Source organism: Sarcophilus harrisii, chromosome 3, assembly GCF_902635505.1.
Source record: "Sarcophilus harrisii chromosome 3, mSarHar1.11, whole genome shotgun sequence".
NCBI lineage: Eukaryota > Metazoa > Chordata > Mammalia > Dasyuromorphia > Dasyuridae > Sarcophilus > Sarcophilus harrisii.
Window position 1 is genome coordinate 413,003,364 of NC_045428.1, and position 13,383 is coordinate 413,016,746.

Below are 13,383 nucleotides of genomic sequence, written 5' to 3' on the forward strand. Positions count from 1 at the left end.
GAGATAGGGTGGAGAGGGCAGCAGAGATAGAGAATAACATAAAGAGAACATTCCTCTTATTTTTCTCTAGTCCTATCCAAATAGGAAATAAAAAAAGACAAGATACATGATTACTTTATCTAGCTGTTCACTAATTGTTGCTATAATTAAGATTATCAAATTGTGCCAAACCTAATTCAAGTAAGCAGATACTTTTGTGTCTTTGATGACACTGAAGATGATGGGGGTGTTCTCTTGTTAACACTTAAAAAGTTAATGTTGATTTGCATGAATTATTTAAGAATAAATTTATGAAACTCACATGTTTTCTATGCCACAAGTGTTTGTCCTTTCAGACACAGGTATCATATCCTTCCTGTATTTAATATTATATCTGTTCGACATGGCCTGATCTGCAAAAGTACAGCATGAACATGTGTTGCCAATGTTTTCCAACAGCATACAAAAGACATTGGCTTCATCAAGTGGGACTAAATTCTATTTATGAACCTCACTTCAGTGATTACTCTGATCATTAATGACTACATTTTACTAGACTCTGGATGACTACTTAAAGATCAATCCTCTACTATACTATAATATACTATACTAATGCATGCTATACTAATTTACATGTATAATTTTAAAGGGTCATCCTCAGTAATGATTATTTTAAAAATGTCCACAAAAATGATAAATATAGAAATAGATATATAATTCTTTCAAGTTGTAGGTGGAGTAATACAAATAGTGGCACCAAGTATTCATTCAGTAATCATTAAAAAAAATTTTAACATGTAATTCCTTAAATTTTACCATTTCCCTATTTATCTAAAACTGCCTCTAAAATTCTATTTTATCTACAATTTCTTTCATTTGACTATATGGGTCCAGAGTGAATCAAAAAATATTTATGGGTGTTTAATGTTTAAAGAACAATCTTAATCTTCCCTCAAGGAAGTGGTTTTCTAAAGCAAAGAATCAATTGAAACATGAATAATTATCTTATAATTTGTTTAGCAAATTTATATTTTTTTTACACTGGATTTTCTTAAAACAGGACAAATAAAGTGTTTCCCATACTGCTACCATGTTCAGCTAAAAGGAAGCAAAGATTATTAAGTTCATTTTCTATTGAGTAGATACCCATTGGGGAATAGCTGAATAAATTATGAATATAAAGAATAAGTTATATGAATGTAATGGAATAGTATTGTTCTATAAGAAATGATAAGCAGGCTAACTCCAGAAAAGCCTGGAAAGACTTACATGAACTAATGCTGAGGGAAATGAACAAAACCATGAGAACACTATACAAAAGAACAAAAAGATTATGTGATGATCAACTGTGATGGACTTGGCTTTTCTCGACAATGTGGTGCTTCAAGATAATTGTAATAGATTTGAGAAGAAAAATGCCATTCACATCTAAGAAAATTATTGAGACTGAATATGAATCAAAGCATAGTATTTTCATCTTTTGGGGCTATTTGCCATCTAAAGGAGAGGGTGAGGGAAGGGGGAGAAAACTTGGAACACAAGGTTTTGCAAGGGTTAATTTTGAAGAATTATTCATGCATGTTTTGAAAAAAAAAAGCTTTAATAAAAAAAATTTAAAAAGAAATAAAAAAAGAAAACTAATAGTTAAGCTGCTGTTTTTATACACTATAACTGCTCCAAAGGGAGAATAAACTGAAGGATGAAATGAAACAATGAGGAAGAAATGAAACAATGGATGTGAAAGTGCTTTTAATAATATAAAGAATTAAGATATTACTGTATTTCTATTATTACTACTATTTCAATAATGGAAATCTTTTAAAGCCATAGAAGGCAAATTGATCATTTATTTCACAGTAAATTACTTATCTATAAAATATTGAATCTGAGCCATGAAATTCCATTTCTTTATTTGTTGAGTCATTTCAGCCACGTGCAACTCTCTGTGAAAGATACTAGAGTGCTCTGCCATTTCTTTCTCCAGATCATTTTAGGGTTAAGTGACAATTCCCAGAGTCACACAGTAAGTGTCTAAGATCAAATTTGAACTCAGAAAGATGAGTCTTCCCAATTAGTCTTCCCACTTCCCAGCCTGGTGCTCTATCCACTGATAAATTGGGATTCTTAAATCTCTATCTCAAAGTAAATAAGAGACTATAAGCAGACATTTAATAAATACTTGTTGACTTGACCAGGAAAATTTATAACTAGGTCAATAGTCCTTATTTGTGATCGGTATTCAAAAGATTAAAACAAAAAAAAAAAAAAAAAAAGCAACTCTTAAGTCCTTATTGTAGGTTTCTTACTTTTTTAATAAATGCTAAAATTCACTAACTCTGGTTACATTAACCCAATAAATGTTCCTTGGCTTGAAAAAAAATGAAAATTATCAATCTGCCTCCTATGAAAAATTATAAAGAAAAACACTCATAGCATCCCATAAGAAATGTCCAATTACAACGTGATCTAATTAAAATCTATTTTATTCACAATTTATGTATTTAAATACAAGATTTTTTTTAAAAAATTATGAATTCAAAAGCCCACTTCCTGTCCTACCAGTCTCTTGTTTGTACCAACTTTCTCACATGAGAAAAGTAAATGTGCTTTAATTCCAAACTCCAAAGCATTCACCAAGATAAAGATTTTCCTACCTTTCAAATATAAAAAAGGAAAGCAGTACCAAAACAATGTTATAGAAGAAAAAGATAAGGAAACAACATTACATATAATCCATATAAGTCGTAGTATTTATAATATTGGTGGGGAGGGGTGGGGAAATACAGACCTGTGATTTCATTGGCAAAGGAAATTCAAAATAATAATCTTAAAGAGTTCCCAGAGACATTGAAAGGTTAAATGACTTGTCCAGAATCCCACAAACAGTATAGTGATCTTGAACCCAGGCTATCTTAATTATAAAGTCTGCCTCTATTCACCAACCTATACTGTCAATCATTCAAAACTAAGAGCAATAAACAATAAATCTACAAAAGTCCTGTGTAAAGATTTCCTGGAATGCAGAGGTAAAAGGTGAGAAAAAATGAGGGACAATTTTTTTCTTCCTCACAATTCTACATTGTCTATACTTAAAATTTTAAGGTAAATACGTGATTGATGGAAAAAAATTCACTGATTTCATATGCAAGACACATACATAAATGATTCAAATTTATAAGAATAAATGTCATTCCCCCAACTGATTGTCAAACTGACAGTTTTCAAAGAGAGAAAAGCAAGCTATCACCAACCGTCAGTTTTCAGAGAGAAAGCAAGCTATCACCAACCACAGGAGAAAATGTCCCAAATCACTACTAATAAAAGCAATGCAAATTAAAACAATTCCACAAAATAATTAATATAATAACCACACCCATCAAATTGGTAATTATGACAAAAGAGGAAAATGACAATTGCTAGAGAGGATCTTGGAAAACAGGTACATTAATGCACTACTGATGAAACTATGAATTGATTCAGCACTTTGAAAAACTGCCTCAAAAGTCATTAAATTGTGGCCCAATAATAGCACTAATAGTAGTATGTCTCAAAGAAAAAGGAAAAGAATTAGTAAGTATAAAAATACTCATAGCAGCTTTCTGAAGAGAGAGACAGGGAGACAGAAGAAAAAAAGAAAGAAAAAGAAACAAACAAAGGAGGAAAGAAGGAAAGAAAGAAAAGGAAAAAAGAAGAAAAGAAAAAAGGAAAGGAAAAAACTAAGAGGATATCCAACTATTAGGAAACAGTTAAACAAATTAGGATATATGATGTAATGAAATATTATTGTACCATAAGAAATGATGAAATAGGTACTTTCAGAGGAAATCATAAAGATCCTTATGAAATAATCCACAGCAAAGTGAGCAAAAACAGAACAATTTCTACAGTGACAACAATAAACATAAAGCTGATATAATTATCCTCACCTATAAAATTTAAATGAAACTATTTTCAATAAAGTTAAGATTAATTTACATTTAAGTTAGGATAAAGTGTTTGTTTTCTTTTTAATACAAATGTTGTCATACCAATTCTCTAACATCGATAACACTATTCACAGAATTTGGCATTTTACCTGTCCAGCAATAGCAGTGAAGTAAGTCCACATAGGATCATTTGCTGAATAACCAGAATATGCTGAGTATCCAGAGTATCCACCATGAGGCATATTTGGTACTGTTCCTGGCATTGGCTGTCCCATTTGCATCTGCATTCCAGGCATTTGACCAGTGTAACCTCCATACTTGAAAAGAAGGAAAAAAAATTTTAAAAAGCTGCATTACCTATTAACCTTAATTGTCAAATGGACAGAGAGGGAAGAGAAAGAGTAGTTTATCTGAAATCTCCTGTAGTAGCTAAGAATTAGCTCCCTTAACTTGTAGGTTTCTATACATTAAATCCCAGAATATATATGAGTAAACTTTATGCAGTCCTCCCTACATAGCATTAAACAAGATGTAGTAAGATAACAAAGGAAATACAGGCATATCCTGCCTAATATAATTAATTAGTTTGGTAAAAATATTACAGGGTCAAATACTTTACTAAGAAAAGTGTTATATTCACTAATTGATAAATGGTCAAAGGATATGAACAATTTTCAGAAAAAGAAATCAAACCCACCTACAATCTTGTGAAAAAATGTTCTAAATCATTATTGATTAAAGAAATGCAAATTAAAACAACTCTGAGGTAATACCTAACACCTCTCAAACTGACTAAGATGACAGGAAAAGAAAGATAAATGCTGGAGGGGATGTGGAAAAAATGGGACAGTAATACATTGCTGGTGAAGTTGTGAAATGATCCGACCACTCTGGAGAGCAATCTGGAACTATGCCCAAAGGGTTATAAAACTGTGCATATGTTTTGACCCAGCAGAACCATTACTAAGTCTGTATTCCAAGGAAAACATAAAAGAGGGAAAAGGACCCACATGTTCAAAAATGTTTGTGGTAGCAAAGAATTGGAAAATGAGTAGATGTTCATCAACTGGGAAATGGCTGAACAAGTTGTGCTACATGAAAGTAATGGAATATTATTGTTCTACAAAAAATGACTAAGAAGCTGATTTTAGAAAGGCTTGAAAAGATTTACATAAACTGATGCTGAACAAAACAAGCAGAACCAAGAATACATTGTACACAATAACAACAAGAATGTGTGATTATCAACTATGAAAGACTTGGTTTTTCTCAGTGGTTCAGTGATCCAAAGCAATCCTAATAGACTTTGGAAAGAAAATGTCATCTGCATCCAGAAAAGGAGATTGAATGTAAATCAACACATGCTATGTTCACTTTGTTTCTGTTTTTTTTTTCTCTCATGATTTTTCCCTATTGTTCTGATTTTCATCTTCCAAGATGATTCAAAAAGCAATGTGTATTAAAAACAAATAAATTTTAAATATAAATAAAGTATTCAAATGATTCCATAAATAGTCTAAATATATTAAAAAGAAAAAAGTGTTATAAATGGGACATAAATTCTACAGTGGCAAAAATTAAAATTATTAAAGTTTTAAAATAGTTCTTTAAAGAGTTCTATATAATAATCTTTATTACATTATACTATATAATCTTTATTACATTAATGCCTAAATATTAAATACAAGCCATAAAAGTAACATCAAATTTTAAAGGACCTTTGTAAGATCTTAAATATGAGCATTATTCTTATATAACTTCAATGGTTATTCTTGTATTATTCTAAAATTTAAAGAAAAATAATTTTATGTATCAAAACATTAGTTTACTAGCCTGAATTTTTGCATATGAGTGGGTACTGAATCATGAGGGGATAAAAATAGCAACTTCATAATTTTAGACCTCTTCTTTAATTATTTTTGGAGATCACCTACTTAGTCACTTCAGAACTTTGGCACTTAACTTTTTTTGTAATTTTGGTAAATTTTAAACTTAAATGCAAAATGACAAAAGAAATTTTTTAAAAATTGCCATGTACATACACACTATGAGAGGATTCAACATAAAACAGTAATTTCCATTCCAAGAAAACATAATAAATACCACATATTATTCTCAAAACTGTCCAGCTTTTTTTTTCCTTTTTGGTTTTCTTTTATTCTCTGCTATGCAGTTTTTACTTAACTTTTTTCTTCTCTTCCTCCACCACTCTAAAGAAGGTTACAATTAAGCGTGGATATACACATACACACACACACACACACACACACATATCTATAAACACATACCCACACACACACATACACACATATACTCATGCTCATATTTGTGAGACCTTACTATGCTCTTATTTCCTCCTATCATCTGTTCCCCTGAAGATAGATAACATCTTTCTTCATAAGTCCGTATTCTTCTAAATAATTCATCATTTCCTACCCCATAGTAATATTCTTTTTTTAATTTAACCCAATCACATTCTATCTTAGAGACTGTCTGAAAAATTCTCCCCCCATTTTCTGCATTTCTTCTGTTGTTGGTTATATAACTTTTTTATACAAGAAACTTTTAATTTAAAATAACCAAAATTATTCTTTTTACACGCAGTTTTGGTTATTTTAAATTAAAGGACTCGAAAACCAGCAGGAATCATTGGATTCCTTGAGATGAAAAATTGTTGATGAGACTATTGCAGTACTTCAAAGCTTGCAGAAATTATTGGATTCCTGGCACATGAACTAATGGACAATGGATAGTCCTTTTGGACTATTTCTAGGACTTATGGACATGTATAAATTCTCATGTTGATTCATGTTATTTGTTACATCTCTACTAGCCTGTGTTATATGCCATGTGCTTATGTAATTATGTGTAATACCTCCCATATTGATGGATTTATGTATCTGGATATATGTAGGTATAAAATACACCTATTTTAAGAGTGAGCCCCTTTAGAAACCCACTAATCTGATTTGATTTCCCATTTCCTTTGATGTTTTCATCTCTCTTCCTGAGATGTTAGGGAGAGGTGTGACCACCTTCTTTTTGTGGTGTTTTCACTTCTTTTTTGAGCAGTCAGGGAAGGCATGATCACCTTCTTTTTGGGGTTCTCACCTCCTTGACAAATCAGGGAGATCATGACCACCTATCTTCTAAATCAAAAGAAAGCGGGAGATGTTAGAATCCTGGTGTTAACTCAATGGAATTGATAGAAAGAGTGCTTATGTGCTTGGGTTTACACCTTTGGAGTTCTCAGCTGTGGGAGAATTCACACATTAGAGCTCATACATTTAAAAGAGTTTATACATTGGCTCACACATTGGAGTTGACAAGTCCGGAGATATCCAAATTTACACTTCCCACAATCCCACTCTCTCAGAGGAAGAGTCAACCTTTGGGTTCACATCTTTAAGAGATCATATATAAGAAGCTTTCAGTCTCAGCAAGGGTCAGTTGGGAGATTGAGAAGCCAGGAGTCGGAGTTGAGCTAAAGGCAAAGGACTAGCAACAGGAGCTCTCGGAACCAAAGAAAGCTAACTGGGCTATTTTGGAAGAGACAATAAAAGATATGAACTGTTATCAGCTGGCTGCATTTGAGGTGATTATTGATCTGAACTGAAACTAAGGCTGCCTCCAGAAAACCTCCCCGAGAAACCTGCTCCCAGAGATGATCATATTATAGAAAAAAAAGAGAACACCACACATAGAGAATACTATTTTCTCACATATGAAGTAAACAATTTGACCTTATCCCCTACACTCCATCTATAATATTTACCTTAAATTTCTCCTTTATGTTATATGATGAATTTTCTCTTAAGTTCTGGGGTTTTTTGGAGCACTCCAAAACACCACAAAAATCTGAAAATCTTTGAGTTCATTAAATGTCTACTTTTTCATTCACGATTAAACTTAAACTCTGTTGGGTAAGTTATCCTTGGTCCCATCTCTTTTGCTCTATAGAATATAGTATTGTGAGACCTATAGTCCTTAAATGTAATAGCTGTTGGATCTAGTATAATCTTTATTGTACCTCCCTGAAGATATTGAATGTATAATTAGTGTCTTTCTGGTTGCTTCCAATATTTTCTCCTTAACTTGTGACAAGAATCTTTTTTTTTAATTGTAATTCTCAAGCAGTCCTACTATTCTTATATTATTTCTCCTCAGCAACTAATTTTTTAAGGCCAAAATAGTGATGCAATAATACTCCAAATATCACACTTCCCTTCTTGTATAAATTACACAGCATTTGGATTCATTAGCAATGAATCACTTCTCAAACTTTTTATTAGTATTCTCAAGACAGGTTAGTGCCTCAGTTCTTTCAAGTTAATAATCAGAACCAATACCTGCTATAATAAAGTTAATAATTAAAACCAATATCTGTTTTATCTTCTTCATGATTTTGATTGTTCAATTTAATTAGGTCTTAATTCCCAATTGTTCCTAATTGTGAGCTTTACTTATGACCTTAAAATCACTGCTCTCTAATTCATAAAGCTTTATGGATATAACTTCTATTTGGATGGTAATTTTACATTATTAAAAACCTCTGAAATCCTGAATACAATCTGGTCAACTTGATACTATTCCTGCAATTTTAAGAAATTTCCTTCTAGGTTCTACATTGATGCTGTCTGTTTTTAGAATGTTAAAATCTTTCCAAAGTTGTTTGATGTCTCTATCATCAACTCCTTCAGCTCAACTAGTTTGGCAAAAAGCATCCTTATGACACTAAAATTTTAAGATAGTAATAGCATCTTGACTTGCAGACTGCAATAATGATGATGTATTTGGAAGACAAAAACAGAACTTCTACTAACCTCAGGGCTTCTAGATCTTTAGGATGCCCAGAGGCATTGTCAAAAACTAGCAAGACTGTTAGTGAGACTATTGTCAGAGTAATATTTAGTCATTGTCGGTCAAAAATATCCAACAAATCATTCCTAAGAAACATTCAGTTACCCAAGGCTTTCTTTGTCATCTTCCAAAATACTAACAACAAAATAAAACTAACTTCCAATACTAACACCTAACAACAACAAAACAATGTTTAATCATTTTGGAAGTAATATTCTAAAATTTAGTTCTCTTTTTTCCTCCACAAATTAAACTAGTCTCAGTTACATTTAAATAATTTTTGAGCACTCCAATCAATTGCCTTAACTATTTCTTTAAAACTGGATAAGACCTGACTATAAGCTCCTTAACAATTATACCTTTTATATCTTTTTTTAGTCACAGAAGAGTGTGCCACACAAGTATACAATTGATATTTACTGAATAGAACATAACTTAGTAGTGCTTTATCCAACGATTTAACATACTACTTGCATCTTGCACTAATGATTCTACCACAAAAGACTTATGTTTTCTTTTGTATTTCCATTATTAGTATTAAATAATCTTATATTTACATGTTTAAAGATTTGCTAAATTTTATGTGTAAGAATTCTCACCAATTCATAGTTGTTGCATCTAGTTTTTTGTTTTGTTTTGAATGAAATAGTGATTTGATTGCCTCTTCTTTCTAAGGAATTTCCCTACAAATCCAAATTTCTAGCTTCTCAACCACTTATTTTATTGTAGACAAGCATTTATTAAGCACCTACAAGTTATAAAAGACAGAATGTACATATATACACATACCACTTTGTTTTTCTTTTTGTATGTACATAAACCTATCTACATCTGGCATCCCCACCCCAATGTAAACTCCTGGAGACTAGAGATTTTATTCACAGGATCTAATACAATTCTAAACATATGATAGAGGTAAATCTTACCAAGATATTTATTAAGATAAGTGCTTGTTTACTTGACCAATTAATAGAAATATTATAGAATAAATTCAAAATTCTTATCATTCCATCTCTTCCTTTTCTTCTCCTCCCCTCCTAAATCTATTTCACCCAAATCAGGACCTCCAATCACTCTACCTGTCAGTAATTTTCTCAGGTCATCAACCTGTTATGACTTGACTTTCCTTCTTTTGCAATTTTAATTCTAAATTTGCTCCAAATCACTTTCACACAGTTAACTCTCAAATCTTTCTTGTCCTCACTTTGTTGCCCATCACTGCTCATCCTTTGCCTTTTTGTTCCCTTTTGATCTGTTTCTTCTTTCACAATTGCAACTAATACAGAAATGCACTTTACATAATTGCACATATGTAACCTATATCAAATTGTTTACTATTTTAGGAGGAGGCCAAGGGAATAGGGAAGGGAAGGCGAAAAATGTGGAACTTAAAAATCTTCTAAATATGAATGCTAAAAATTGCATTTACATATCATTGAAGAAAAAATAAAATATTAAAAATAAAATGACAATTTTAATTGTTCTATGATTATACATACACACAAACACACACACATCACTTTCCATAATTGAAGAGCAATTGTTGGTTTAATCCCTACCTACAAGAATTTCCTGTTCATTTGAAGGGTTTTTTTAAGAGTATGTTAAAAGGCTTAACATGCCTATGATAGGTTATGATCACTTTAGAATATTTCTATGACTCTTTTTGAACAGATGTATCTTTTTTAAAAAATTAAGACAAAATATGCTTGCCCCTTCTCCTTAAATGATATATTTCATTTCATGAAATTAAAAATATTTAAATCTACTGATAAATCACTTCTACTCTGAAACATTCTTTTAAACAATAATCATCAAGCTGTGCCAAGGCTATAATACCTTCACTAATGACTTAATTTAATCCTAATATTAGATTAAAATATCCAAACAGTGCACAACCTCGTAGCATATTAATTTCAAAAAATATATATTAAGCAAGGATAGGTATAAGGGTCTATGTTCAATAGTACAAAAAATTTAGTACCTTTTCCTCAGGAAACAGTCAAAAGATAAAATAATTCAAATATATTTTAGGAATATTAAAAAACATATATGGTACAGAAGCAATTAAAAACACAGTAGTGTTTTTGTGTACAAGATCATTTAGTGAAATGGTGAGTGAAGCTTCAGACATAGTTATGACAGACCAAATGGTGAGGAAATTCTCTTTCATCATGCCTATAAAAAGAAATTTCTGGTATTTTAATTCATCAAGGAAGCCAAACTTGAGAATCATCCAGAACAGCGTTCCCTGGAATAGTGACCAACTTCGGAATTTAACTTTTGAGGGAGATGGAAAAGTAGAGAAAAGTATATTGCATAGAAGTCCAAGAAAAACTAGTTTAAAAGAAGTGTGATTTGCTTTAAAAGCAAAGGATTCTAGATAGTTATATGAAGGCTTTTGAACAAGATGATGAGGATGCACAAATCATTTAGGGAAGTTACTACCTTACACAGTGGTAATAATAATTTAGAGATAAAAAATTTAAAACGGAAATCTTTTCCCCACAATTCAGGGACAATATTGACTGATAATATTTAAAATAAATATTTTATTCCAGCAACAGAGTGGTGAGAGATAATGCCTTCCCTTTTTTCTTGGGATTCTAATTGCTGGAAATGACCTAAGAATGTGCTGAATAAGTTTTTAGGAAGCAACAGGTAAGTACTGAAACTTCCTCAAATGACTTTTCTATTAAAAAAATAATAATAAAACAAACAAACAAAAAACAGCCTATCAGGACACAGATACCACGACAATAAATTCAAAATTGCTATGTAGCAAGCATAGAACAAATTACTTTGCCAGAAAATTTTATTAGGGAGACACTGTCTTCCCTTAAGTAATGCTAATATTCATGTTTACGTGTGTGTAAGCAACTAGGTATTTACAGCGTCCCATTTGTATCACATCTGGAGTTCAATACTGGAAAGTCAGAAGAGGAAGTAGTTTGCGAAAAGGGGAGCGGGGGAGGTCTTAAAAAAAAAAAAATGAGGCGGACCTTGTGAAAGATTTACAGGAACCTGGGCAGTGTTTTCTTCTTCCTGTGCGCCTTTGTACTGACTGAGGAAGTCTCCATCTTAGGAAACTGAATTTCACCAATCTCCACTTTAGGTGAAGCAGAAAACGACCCATTTATGGTCTCACTTCTTCTGCCCCGGAGAGTGCACCAAGGGGCAAAGAACACACAATCCCCCTTTTCCCCAGCGCCGCCCCCTCCTCCCCGATCACGGGGTGGGAGGAAAAAGGGGATCAAGGGAAAGGAGGCTAGGATAAGGAGGAGGGGGAGGGGAGGTCCCGTCTGCGCACCCGGGGCCAGGTGAGGAGGCACGCGTTCCGCTCCGGCTCGTCAGCAGCCCCGCCCACGGGGAGCCCCGCAAGCCGGCAGGTGCAGGAGGCGGGGCCTAGTCGCGCTGGCACCGCCCGCTGGGGACAGCCACACCCCAAGGGGGGCGGAGGTCCAGGACGGCGGGGCGACGCCCCTGGCTACTTACCCCACCTCCATATCCCGGATAGGCCATGGCGAACGGAGAGAGGAGAACACAATCCGAAGTGGAGGTGAGTGGAGACAGATGAACACGAACGAGTTTCTTCCTTCTGCTCTGAGCTCCGGGACCCCCCTCACCTCGTCCGGCCCCGCCTTCCGCTGCTGAGCTCCTGATTGGCTACTAAGCATCTCGCGAGACTTCCTTCCTCAGTCGCGAGGACACGCGTGTGTCCTGCCCCTTAAACTCGAGGGCGCTCTACCTCCTCTCAGTCGCCGGGGGTCGCTGGAGTGTGAGTTCCTTTTTTGAACGCTCTTAATAAGTTCCCCGGTCCTTTCTAGTGCAGCCTGAGGCATCGCCCTAACCTCCGGCTGGTTCTTCCGGGACCCGGGCTTTGCCCAGGTGGGAAACTCCTTGCCCTGAGCTATCAATCCCTTATATCATTGAAGGGTCTGTGATTTCAAAGGCCAGGACTCCTGTTTATACTCCCTCGGGGCCGTCTGTGTGAAGCGTTTTGCAAAATACTGAAAAGCGCTCTAAACAATGTGAGTTGTGTCATTATGGGCCCTCCCTGACGCCCGCCCCGCTACCGTCAGCACCCTTGTCAGCTTCGACGCGTTTCTTAAGCAACCCCTGCGCGTCTGGCAGTCTGCCAAGATGTGGAAATTCAAAAAAAAAAAAAAAAAAAAAAAAACGGCAAAAGACAGCCCCAGCCCCTCGGGAAGCGTGCAGTCTAATGGGGGTGGGCAATATGCGAACAAATCAAACCAGGCGGAATAAAGCAGGGGAGGCGCTGAAATTTAGAGAAGTTGGGGAAGGAAGCTCTCCAGTAAAAGTTGAGGTTTTAGTTAGGACTTAAGGAAGTCAGAGATGGGCGGAGGAGGGAGAGCATTCCAGTTATGGGGAGACAGCAAAGAAAATTCCAGAAATGGAAAGATGGAGCGTCTTGTTCGTGAATCGGTCACGAGGCCAGTGTGACTGGAACGAAGAGTATGGTGGGACAGTAAGAAAAGAAATCATGAAGGGCTTTAAACGCCAAATAGAATTTTGTATGTAGTCCGGAAGCCAATAGGAAACCAGCGGAGTTTATTGACTACAGACGGGGAAGTCGTAGCTCTAGTTGCTGGCGATG

General features: G+C 34.4%; 1 protein-coding gene across 1 annotated transcript in view; it reads right to left on the reverse strand.

The window, feature by feature from the left end:
• GCA (grancalcin) overlaps positions 1 to 12,431 on the reverse strand; it is a 36,680-nt gene extending 24,249 nt beyond the window's left edge. The window contains exons 1-2 of the mRNA XM_031960573.1: positions 12,261 to 12,431; positions 4,055 to 4,222 (exon numbers count right to left, since the gene is read on the reverse strand). Of these exons, the coding sequence (XP_031816433.1) occupies positions 4,055 to 4,222; positions 12,261 to 12,287 (195 nt within the window). The 5' untranslated portion in view covers positions 12,288 to 12,431. The remainder of the gene's footprint in view (positions 1 to 4,054; positions 4,223 to 12,260) is intronic.
• Positions 12,432 to 13,383: the final 952 nt, after the last annotated feature.